At 44.6% G+C, this 12,632-nt stretch overlaps 1 protein-coding gene across 1 annotated transcript in view; it reads left to right on the plus strand.

Annotated features, from left to right (window-relative positions):
• eng (endoglin) overlaps positions 1 to 12,632 on the plus strand; it is a 34,723-nt gene continuing 22,091 nt past the window's right edge. The window contains exons 1-3 of the mRNA XM_036529579.1: positions 1 to 97; positions 1,914 to 2,138; positions 11,747 to 11,901. Of these exons, the coding sequence (XP_036385472.1) occupies positions 2,084 to 2,138; positions 11,747 to 11,901 (210 nt within the window). The 5' untranslated portion in view covers positions 1 to 97; positions 1,914 to 2,083. The remainder of the gene's footprint in view (positions 98 to 1,913; positions 2,139 to 11,746; positions 11,902 to 12,632) is intronic.

Below are 12,632 nucleotides of genomic sequence, written 5' to 3' on the forward strand. Positions count from 1 at the left end.
GTCAATTCAGAAACTTTGTGGAAGTTCTCTGGACTGTCCGCTGCCTCTGTGTGCGTGGATTTACAAACTATAAAGCTGGGTCGTTCTGCTTAAATATGTAAGTATCACGTTTTTACTGTGTAATGACCGTGAATATTTGAACACACTAATAACTTACAGAACTTTTATTCAGTGGATCAGTGATACCGCTTTTGCGGTGTGTTGCGGACTTTGGTTGCGGTTGGTTCAATGGAAGGTCTGGAAGCACTTGGATTTTTTTTCTAATTCTGTTTTGTGGGGAACTAGTCTGAGAGTTTAATTTTAATTTTGAAACCCAATTCGTTATCTGCCAAAATACAGACTATTGTAAAAGTTGAGAGAACGAAACACATGTTATGTATCTCTAAAATCACATATTTGCTGTATTTTCTACAAGGTGCTGTTAAGAAACAAGTCGGATTCTAGCGTATTTATTTTGAAACACTTAAGATGTGTCTATCGGAGTTAGTCTATAAAGAAATCAAGAGCTTGTAAGTAGATGCAAAGAAATGTGTTCTCACGTAAGACTGTTCTCTTTACAGATATGAGAATAGTGTTATAGCTGCATGAATTATGTGTCCATAACAATATTCGAATAATATTAACCTAAATTCAGGGTTTTGAAAAGAACGTTACTTTTTACTTTGGCTGATAAATAGCTTACAGAGTCCCTTTCCCCCCGCTATATTAATCAATGTAACAAGAACAGGCTCCGCGGCTTATCAGATTTCTTCATTGTAATATTATTTAAAGAAAACGACGCCGTGCGGTTTCCGGAGAGAGTCGGCCAAAACTTGTTGACCAACGAATAACCCCTGCGTTCCTAGCGCATAGCATGGCATCGAAGAATAGCATTGTGCGAATACAACTACATCATTATTGACAGCTAATTTATAAAGTAGGCCTATTTTTCTGGCGGGTTATTCATTATAATGAAATTACATGAAACATGTTCTCTTTTCTGACTAAGACAAGGAACTATAGAAATGCAGTTTATAGGAGTACTTTTGACATAATTTTTACATGGAGATATATAAATTGAACTATATTTAACTTCCCTTTATGTCTCACGTGATAAGGTAAAATATTACGAGATGTGAAAGGTTAAAACTGTGTGAATAAAACGCAGCCTTCGCACGAAGACAATAATAATGACAAAATGACCTTAATAATCCCACAGAATGAAATTTACACGCATTTGGTTAGAATACATTTGTTCTCAAATATTAAAGGAATGCAAAACATTCGACGTCTTTGTAATGTCACTATGGGTAGCGAAGGCAGAGTGCAGTTCTGTAGTTAACTTCTGCTCTGTCTACTTCCCAGTACTTTGGATGTGAACGTTTTGGCAGTTTATAAGGCGACATGAGATTACATTACATTACATCCCATCTCATCAGAAATGAAGAGAGAATGGAAAAGAATGAAATCAGAAACCAGTGGTTCTAAATTTGGTACTTACAAGTACTTACGACCCCGTCACTATAATTGGTTGTTCCGCTTAGAGTGCAGTCTGTGCTTGGCCAGTCTCTACTTTTGGCGGTAAATTGGTTTATGATTGCTAAATTTCATATTGCCTCTGATCTTGGCTGTTAGTTGTAATAAAGTGTTGACCTAAGATTCTGATTATAATTAAGAAGATAGCAGTTCGTAAGAAGAATACAAGCACTTTGCTTAGACAAAAGCGTTCAGTTATTGTGTATAGCCCTTTACGCATACTCTGGAGTGGCAGAAAGAACAAAATGTTATCTAGTCAGTAGCCTACGAGCAGATTGTTCCACAGTCCAGAGGGCATGGAGGAAGGGGGCGTAAACAAATTTAAATTTGTTTGAGAAAAAAAAAAAATCAACACTTGCATAATTCAGACTATCATATATGCGCGCCTCCTCCCACAGTTACCCAAGACGTATCAAGGCTGGATTTGCGTAGCTACGCCTCACAAACGGAACGACTTCCACGGTCATTGTCACACTGCCTTTCGCCCTGGACATCTCGCCTGCTCCCTGAGCATCTTGACACCGGCTAGAACGAACACCTTGCGCAGACCTCCCGCCACGCCAACGAGATGGAGAGACCCAGCATTGTTGCGCTTCTGCTGCTACTCAACGTCGCGACCTCAGGTGAGACAACCGTCAACCAATGAGACGGCGCTCCGTCAGCGGACAGGTGTGCGTAAAGTTAGGAGGGGGATTGGAAGGGTTTTGGAAGGGATTAGAGAGAATCTCCTGCTGAGAGACTTTGTTTTCGTGGTCAGTTTTAGATTATATATTTTCTCAGGTGTTTTTATTAGGGGCAGTGGTTAAATACATACTAAACGTTGTCTGTGTTTCTGCTTTTACCGACAAAGACACCTTAACCAAGTGCTTTACATCGGCAATAAGTTTTCTTTTAAGAGTCAACGTTCCTTTAAACCCGAAGATCTCCTTTGAGAGACTGTAGAATGCCATGTATTTGAAAGGGTTCTGAATTGTTCTTTTCACGTTCAGGTAGTCCAACACTATCGCCAGGATTGTGAAAGGTCTGTAGGTTAATTTTACCTGCTCTGATAATGTAATAATGAAGAACCTCTCATTGTAGCAAACATTCTGATGTCTCAGCACACTGTAACTGAGCTCCTGGTTGCTATGCTGTGCAGATTTTTTTGTAGCCTATTCCACATTTTTCCTAAAAAAAAAAAAACAGATGACAAACTGGACTCAGTGAATATCTTTTCTTAATTTCGACGAGATAAACTAGAACTAGATAAATGCAAGAGTTATTCAAAGATTAATCTTGGTGACTGCTGAGCTGTGCTAAATTCATCTATATTCATTTATCATATCTATTCAGATAAAAAAGTGAATATATTAGAAAATATATTAGTCTCCACAGTCATAATTGAAGTGTAGGCCTAGTTTACTGATGGCTGGGAGAGATACACCCGTGGACCTTTCGGATTGTTCTGGCGGTGCCCGGCATAAGAATCATTGCTTCCCAGCAGTGGCACCCGGTGTCAGCATGCTGCTGCCTTACTGTTGTGGCCACCAATGAGCTCCAGCTTCTTTCTAAACACCCCTGCCCACAACTGCGCCCCCCAGACCCCCTGACCCCCCCTAACGAGCACCACCACCCCTGGGTCCACGGGCAGAAGGAAAAGTACAAAAGCGATTAGCAAGAGCTTGAAAGGGAGGGAGAGGAGCCTGAAGGGGGCCTTGAGGGAAGTCAAGTCTGGACGAGGGTTGGGGGGGGTGGGGGGGGGGGTGGTTAAGCAGGGGAGCCACAAGGACCTACATCCTCAGGAAGCACTGTTGGAGGGGGTGTGCATTATATAACCATCTGAGAACGCTGGAGTCCGATAGAGAGAGGGAAAGAGAGAGAGAAGGAGAGGGAGGGAGGGAGAGGGAGGGAGGCATGGGGGGGGGCATAAAGTCTGAGAGATGACAGACGGACTCTTAGAAGGTCCGAAAAGGAAAAAACAAACAGAAAAAAAAAATCCGCCTCTGTTAAAAATGGCGTGTGGAGTCTAAATAAACCACTTCCACTCGCTCCCGTGCCGAGACAGGGTGGCAGGGAGACCCACAGACGCGACCACTTGTCGCCCTTGGAGACCGATTTCTATCTCGCCGCGGCAATTAACAATCCATTCTCTGACTCTTTTCCTTTTTTAGTAGCTACGCTGACCATGGCGCTCTCCTCACTCAGTCACGCCAGGGGGGGGGGGGGGGGGGGGGGGGGGGGGGGGGCATCGAACGTGGCAATGCCGTCTGTCCTACAAAGACAAACCACATCCCCCCACCCCCGACCCCCATTCCCCCACCCCCCCCTACTCGTGAATAATACATTCCTGGATGAAAGCTGTTTATTTTGTGAGATAAAAGGTGATGTTAAAAAGCGCCCCATCTAAAACATCGATAAACACGATTACGTGGGGGACGTTGTTATTACAAAAATATGTTATGGATCCTGAGGTGAGGCTTGGCTGCTTATCACTCAGTCTGTGGAGACAGATGTTGATGTTATCTGTCTGTGTGCCGGTGGGATGAGACATAAGAGTCATTACCCGTCTATCATTAAAAAACATTTCACAGGGAATTCCCAACAGGAGAGAGAGCACATTAGATCTGACACATGAAGGTCAAATGCAGCAGTGTGGAGTACTGGTTACGAGCTGGGGTTTGTAACCTTGAGCGAGATGGCAAACTTAAACTGTTTCAGTAAAACTAGTTAGTTATGCAGGTCCCTGTTGGTAAGGATGTCTGCTTAAGAAGGTGATACAATCTGGCTTTTGTTCCAAGGTTCAGGTGGTTATTACTTACTCGGGTTTGTCGGGTTTGACGTTTGAGGGTCATCTGTAAAAACTTGTTGGTCTGTGTCTCTCTGGGACTGACCACTGTCTTAGTCTCACTCTGCTAGTCCTCCCACAAGTCCGTGCAGAACACAGTCCTCGCAGTTAGGCTGCGCAGTTCCTCCACTCCAATTAGGTGCAGGGTAGTGCCCACACAGACCCCCCCAGCGGTGTGCCCGGGTCCCCCAGGCAGGCCGCTGGTGGCATGGGCCCTGAACGGCTCATTAGCGGCGGGCCAAGATAAAACTGCCCGCCAAACGCAGCCCTCCCGTGTCCGTGCCAGGGGGCTGCCGTCGTCTGCGTAGATAAGCGCGCAGAGTTTTGCGGCCTTATCTCCAGCGGCCCCTCGGTGCCCGGGCTGTGCGGCCTGCAGGGAGCGCTAAGCCCCCCCTGGAGCTCCAGCCCCCCCCACCAACCAATCACAGCAAATCAACTTTCACTCCTCGCCTGGTCTCAGCTTTCAGCGAGTTAGGAGGCATTAAGACAACCAAGCCAGACCGACAGGGATTATGTGCCAGAGAAAGAGATGTGGGCGTGTGAGCGCACAATATCTCTCCTGATCCTTATTCATATTCACACTTCTGTAGGGTGTGCTCATCAGTAATTAATCCTCAGATAATTTCCCTCCGGTGGACATTGTACATATATACAGTACATTCTTTGGTGACGAGGCAGGTACTCTCTGGTACTCACTGATTAATTTTTTTTTTCAACGTTACGACTGCTTGCCTAAAAGACGTGCAAACCCTTGTAAAGCAGCATATTTTATTAGACTAAATGAAAGGAGTGGGCTCACAGAGCAATCAGACACTGCTACAGGGATACGATCTGAGATGGCATTAAGACAAATTCGGAGACGCTTGTCTGGGAGAGACAAACAGGGTGGCACGGGGAAGGGGTGTTACACCATGGATAGCTGTCATTTCCGACCAAATGCGATTTCTAAAAAAAATGAGATTTCTGAGGTTGTAAAGAGATGCAATTACAAGCAATCTTGAATGGCATCTGACTCTGGACCGCTGTGATGTGAACTGAACCAAAATGAGTGTGTAGACCTCCTTTTTGATGGTAAGTGATTATTATTATCATTATTATTATTATTATTATTAGCGAAATTGTGGCGATGTTCGGTACGGGAGAGAGGTGGCATAGCTGGGTCAGAGACCAGGGGACACCACAGGCCTCTGCAGGACTCTGATAAGGGCTTGTTTACCTTCCGCTGGATGGTTAGACCTCAGTCTGCTGCCAAGGAAACCGCGGGACAATAGGTGTGTGGAGCTGAACCCCCCCCCCCCCCCCCCCCCCCCCCAACCCCACCACCACCAACTGCCCCCCGCCCTCCCGTTGCTCCGCCCTAACCCGGGACACAAACAGTTTATCCAGCCTCACTGTGACCGCGATGCCGGCTCCTCCCTCTGGACGCCTTGCAGTGTGTTTCGAACCCTGTGCCGCTCTGAGGCCCAAGGTCAGTGTGTGGTGTACTGGCAAAGGAGGAGGGCTTGCAAACAAAGGCCCTTGAACTCCCAGGTAGGGCAGTGCTGTCATACCCCTATGCAGTTGCCTTGGGCATCAGCAAAATAACCAGCTACATAATTGGATTAAGTGTAAACTATGTAAATTGCTCTGGATGAAAGCTTCAGCTAAGCAAAATGTAATGTGTTGTGTGTAGGACAGCAGAATTGAGTCATGAGCTGGGCTGTGGAGTGCATGGTACCGACAATCGCTCGTGCGGATAATTTTTCTTTCTCATGAACACGCCATTAATAATCTAAACAGGGTTTAGGGTTTTTTTGCTGAACACGCTGTATTTGTCATGGCAGCAGAGAATAGCCAATCAGAGGAAAGAGAGAGAAGAATGTGCTTCCTTAAAGTTATTTTGAACCTGGGAGTCAAAAATAGTGAGGAAAAAAAAAGTGTTTACCTCAAACGCAAGTACCCAGAAAATGCTTACATTAGCAGGCCATGAATTTGCAAGGCCATTGATAGAAGGCTACTAAAATCAAGCTCCTTTTTTTCTGAGAGAGAACTCAATAAAGGAAGCCCCCCTCTGCAGGAAATGCCTCATTGTAGTTCAGGGAGGTTTCATAAAAATATTAACTCTACAGTCAGTTCTCAGAAATGTATTTACGGCAAAGGTCTTCATACTGCTGACGAAGAATATGTGCTGGCCTGACATTGCTCTTTTTAAAATTTTGAAACAGGAAGTGGTTGCATGGTGTAAGATTGTACTTAGATAAATGTAAATGTTTGATTTTCTTACTTTTCTGCAAAAAAGTTAGGTTAGGTACTGCATCATGGAGAGTTAGGTACAGTGAATATCTGTTTTTGGTTGACGTTTGTTAAGTTTTGATACAGGAAATGAAATAAACACCAACACTGTGTTTAAATGTGGCATTTTAAATGGAGCTTGTGAACAACATTGATTGTGGTAGAAAATGCTCAGATAAAGTAAATCTGACCAAGAACCTGTCCAATCAGAACTGAGATTGGTCCATCCACTCAGATGCAAGGCTTCGGAATTTTACAAACTCCTTAATTCCACATCTCATTTCAGACTTAACACAGAGCGAGGGAGTTTGGATTTGCTGTATGATGTCAGAGGGGAGTCTTTGTGTGCTTTTCGGGATTGTGCAATTTCAACGTGATCCACTCATCTGCCCCCCCCCCCCCCCCCCCCCCCCCCCCCACCCCCCGGAGAACGGTTTGGTGATGACTTCTCCTTCAAACGTTTGTGTTGGCTCAGTGTCAGGTCGAGAGGTTAAACAGAACAATGTGAGGGGGCAAAGTGAGCGCTCTAAGACAGATATCACTGCATGCACTTACAAGGAAAAAAAAAGGGGGACAGCGGAAGAAAAAAAAAACAGGGCATTAGCTTTCTAGGGAGCTACTCTGGAGAATGCATTGAAGGACCTACTTAATGAGATAATCACGGCTGTGATGATAGAGACCCACGATGTGAACCGAGAGTCACCTTCTTTGCGTTTTCACTCGTGAATACGTAGCGAGGGCCCGGGAGCCACTTCTCGGCATAAACGTTCTCTCTCATGGAAAAGAAAATTGAAGGGCCTGATAGGAATTGATAAAGACAAGGGGAATCCAGCGGGCCTCATAGCTCATTTAACGCAGAACTGCTTAGTGAGGTCCTCGGTATTTCCGGGTCTCTCCGCGTGGTGAGTGTGATGGGAGGCTTGGCTTCTCATGCATGATATTGTGAGCTCTGTGATTCTCAGGTGGCTGAGATTTCTTTTATCTATCACCTGGCCCAGCACACCCACACACACACAGACACACACACACAGAGTACACACTCATGCATAGAGAGAAACACATATGGTTATCTGACACACACCACAAACACACCACATTTATGCATGGACACCAGTACAGATACAGACACACACACACACACACATATGCATGTTAAATGTTTTTTTTCCCCCTCAATGATGGTGACAGTGTTGCTGTCCCATGCAGGTACCCACTGTCATCAGCGCGACGTCTAAACAGGGCATTTCCTGTTGCCATTGTAGACAGGAAGTTGTGGAGCAGACCAGGGTACACGGCCCGGTCGACAAATACAACTGCCTCTCAGTAAGGGAAATTTTTTTCCCAGGCTGCATTGCAACACTGAACCCCGGGGCTAGGTGATCCAAATGCTGCCCTGCAGAACAAAAAGAAACAAATCTGATTTCCTCAAGCTAATGTCTAAACGGACACGGCCTGTGGATCGGTGTTTTCGTCCCCGCAGTACACCACAGGAGGGCTGCAGGGCAGCTGACTGCACTGATAATGTGGAGAATAAGAAGCAGTGTGATGTACCCGTGGGTTCAATCAACATTTAACCTCAGTGCTGAGTCACAGATAAATTCTGTGCTGTTCTTTTTCCTCGACAAACATAGTTGCGTTCAGCAATCTCCAAAGTGGGTGAGAAACCAGTGTGTTTGCATTGAAAAAGTAACACAAAATTTATTTGTAAGTAAAACTTAAAGATTATTGTTGACAGGATTCAGTAGACAGTCGCTAAGCTGTAGTTAAAAGTGGTGATGACTGGAGACTGATATCTTTTGTGCGCATATTTATACAGCGGGACACTGCACAATAGCCTTTACATGGAGAAAGGCATTTACACAGAACTGAGTTGTGAATTCACTCTGAATTCCAGCTGCATCTGAGCCATGCTGACCATGGGAACTGGGTCATCGCTCTCTCATTGGTTTCTGTTTACTTTATCCAGCCTGTGTTTTGAGGTCCACGAGCAGGCTTCCCAAAGGTGTCTTTGCCGTCACTTCAGGAAGCCAGAACAGAAAGATGAATCAAAGGCTTGAGTGTGTTATAACACAAGGATGGGATCCTTAACATAACATAAATGCTTCTGCATGCTGAGAAAATGGAAATGATATTTCGCTGGTCTGTATATAGCTGTATATATGGTCTGTGTATTGCTTTGGTCACTGAGCACTGCCAGGATTACATAATTGTAAGTCACTTTTAAAGTGAAGTATGTCACTCATCCGAGTGTAATTTTACACTTCCCACTAGTAACATTAATTATCATGTAACTTCAGTGTTAGCCATATCCTCTAGCAATATATTCATTGCATATTTGAATTTTTAAGCAGTATGGATACTTTTGCTGATATTCACTCCTTTTTGAATCCTCTTTCAGTGTTTTCATGTGTGTACTCTGCGGTGTACACGGCTTCTGTAGAATGCTTATGCGTATACATGTGCTTGCTTAATGTAAGCACATACAGTATGAGTGTAAAATGATCACATGAAGTTTAATACATCTGTGCTCAATGGTGAATATTATTTCAAGCACTGTGAATATCCAGTAAATATCCAGCTGTATCAATGGATAACATTGTAAAGAACTGTAACCTATGTAAGTCGCTTTGGATAAAAGCGTCTGCTAAATGAATAAATGTAAATGTGAATATTTTGAATTCAAGTTCCACTCTGGGGACCTAGCATGTTTGAAGGAGGCCCTTGATTTACATTTTATTATCAGATGGATTCATATGTGAATGAATCCAAGAGTACTACATGGATGTCACATGGTTTACAACCCTTTCCTTAATGGCCTAACCATTTTGTTTTACAAACCATTTGATTTTATATTTCCTAAACTCTGTTAAAGAGTGGTTTCTAAAAATGTCATTGGTTGATTTCACTTGTTGTTTAACATGTGTGTCTAATTGGATCTTGAAATTCATATGAATATTGCTGAAAAAAATGTTCTGCGAGTATCTGAAAGTAAATGATGAAGGCAGATGCACCTGCCGTAAACCAAAACATTGGCTCGTGTAGGGTTTATTTGCCAACTGCAATCTTGCCCTGGGGTTGCTTAGTTTTTTATCAGAGAGCCTTTGTCTGATATCACACCCTGCTTAATATCCCAGAGTTTGTTTGTCCTGTGGAGGGGATAATAACAGGGTTAATCTGCGGAGTGATAATCTCAGATTAGCATCGAGACGTGTTTGGGGAGACAGACTGTCTGATGCCGCGGAGACTAGGCCAGCCAGCGGTGCATCCAGCCCGAATGCTGTTGCGCCTCTGCACTGACGCCGGGCCCCCCGTGACGCCACGCTCAGCAGATAAAGAGCCAATCAGAGTGGCCATCTTTCGCCAGCCTGAAATCGGACGGGGCAGGGATCGGGCCGGGCTGGAGACTGGTAGGAAATGACACCTGACCCCCTCTTCCTGAGGAAGGACTTCTTGGGAAATATTTATTGACCACCAACAGGATACTCCCCGAGTGGGGAGGGGGGTGGGGGCGACAAAAAAAAAGGAGCCAAATAAAGAAAATAAATTATTTCAACAGTACTCCTACTAAGAGGGCTGCCCCCCCACCCCCAGCGCATGTTTTGAACACACAGAGGCTGTAAATTAACAGTGCTTGTGTCTCCCTGACTAAGCACTGATTCAGTGGGAAACTCCCCCTTTGACTTTAAAGCTGTGTCTGACAATGGGACTCCAAATGAACTGAAGGCATGTTCCTGTCTGTCATGATTTGTTGTTTCTGAACGTTGATTATGCCCCTGCTCACAGCGGCAGTGGTAACCGCCTCCTTCCCCTGTGGAAAACGGGAGCTCTGCTGGGCCCTTTTTATTTTTTTGGAACGTTCCTCTGCAACAAGACAATAAGACAAAAGGCGAAGAGCTTTCTTTGGCTGCGGTGTTTATTTGTCGAAGGCATTCTCAAAGGAGAACATCCTAATTTGCCAATCCTCTGTAGGGCAATAAACGTGCTCACAAGGATATGCTTCTGTTTGGTCCTCTTGAGCCATGTTCAGAATGCAATAGGCCTATGCAAGAGACCTATGCCAGGTGTACTTGCAGTGCTTGTATGGATGATGAACACCCTGGCCACAGTGAAGCATAGCTCACTTCACATCTAGTGTAAATTCCTTGTTTATGACAAGTTTTTAATTTTAGTGAATATTTACTCTTCAAGAGAATTTTTATGCTTGTAAAGGGGAGCCGGGGTGCTATGCAAATGGAACCTTGGGCCTTACTCTGACTAAAACAATTGTCAGTTAAAGCTAAGTGGGTGAATAAGCTGAATAAATTTACTGATGTTTTCTTTCAAAGTCCTTGAGAATGAACTTTAGGAATTATTTTTGTGAGTGAGTGTACCTTACAAGCTTTATATGTAGCAATTTCTGTGGTGTACTATGAGCAAGCAGAGGCAACAGTGAGCTTACCTTGAAACTGGTAAAACGTCTCAATGTGCTTTTGATTGTAGATGTATGTAACAAGCTTGTGAAGCTGAGCTAGGCTCACCCATCACCAACTGATTCCTTTTTACTAATATTGTGCCTAATGTATTAGACCCGTTGTACACCTGGGAAATTTTAATTATGACAAAGAGATATATTTACACAAAACCATTGTGACAAGAAATAGATCAGTGATTTCTTCCTATTTGAAGTGTTTTTTTATGTTTAATCTAAAATTTTAAACGCTCAAAGCTAAACATATCACAGATGCAATCAGGAAAAAAAAAATCAGCTGCTAATTGGCCTTATTTAAATTTCTCTGCTTTGTAAATTATGCATAACAAATAGGGCTGCTTGTTAATCGTTAAAAAAAAAATATATCAGAAAGTCTGTAGTTTTAATAATCAAATAAAGGGAAATTCTCTGCATCCCCAATTTGTAGCTCACCAGCTGCCAGTAAAATGCTCGGCACAGTACTGTACAGTCTGTCCAGCTGAAACATATTCCTGGGTTTTATTTGCTAACAGAAACACCTTTATTAGAAACACCTCTGCCTGTAATATGGGTTGTTCTTAATGTCACGTTTACATTTGCACTTACTGATTCGGCAGATGCTTTTATCCAAAGCGACTTACAAGTGACTTACTTACTTACTGGTCTTACCCTCCCTGTGTCCCTGTTAGTATCCCAGATGATCTGCGAGCCCCTGGAGGTGGAGAATAACCGGAACGAGTGGATCCGTGTGGTCCAGGACGTGTCGCCCGGCTGCTGGAGCAGCTACGCCAGAGACGGGGGCGAGGTGCACGTCCTCAGCCTGGAGTTCAGCCCCAACAGCAGCGTAAGTCCCCCGGTCGGCAGGCCGCCACCCCCGCCGGGGGGGGGCAACGTGACAGCGGCGTGCTCGAGGCCCTGATGCAGGCTCGGTGCCTGGAGAAAATACAGAGGGGCACACTTACAATCCATGGCGGGGCACAAAACGTCATATCTTAAAAAACATAATAAATACTATGTAGACATCGGGATATAAGGAGTCAACTGGGGGTGCAGTCCACCCCTAAGCACACCCATAGCACCGGCCCAGCTTGGATGTGCCTGTGCCAAGTGAGGGTTTGGCAGCAGATTCTGTAGTATAGGCTAAAATATTAGGCTTTAGTTCGCAGCATTGAGGTCAGGAGAGGTACAGCCCAAGGTTAGATGGCGATAGGAAAGATTTGGCGGGGAGAGTTCTGAATGAGCAGGAGCGGTCGCTTGGTGTTGGGGCGGAGGCCTAGCAGGGGCTAGCTTCAGTGGCTCAGTGGGGCTAGCACCAAGGCCTGGATCCACAGCTGAAAGCAGTGCCATTGGTTATGATTAATGGCAGATTCTTCTTTTATTTGCTTTATTGAAGTGACAGGGGGACCAGGTTCGGGGTATTCCAGGACTGGCCAGTGTGCTGTGGAAAATTTTTCTGCAGTCTTAAGGGGGGTCAAGAAGGTGTCATCCAGGGAGATGGTGAGGTCCAGGGATATTGATTCCTTGACCAGTAGTGACAGTGGGTCTGTCTGGGAACCTGTATACCCATAATTCAGT

This window comes from Megalops cyprinoides, chromosome 5 (assembly GCF_013368585.1).
Source record: "Megalops cyprinoides isolate fMegCyp1 chromosome 5, fMegCyp1.pri, whole genome shotgun sequence".
Lineage (NCBI taxonomy): Eukaryota > Metazoa > Chordata > Actinopteri > Elopiformes > Megalopidae > Megalops > Megalops cyprinoides.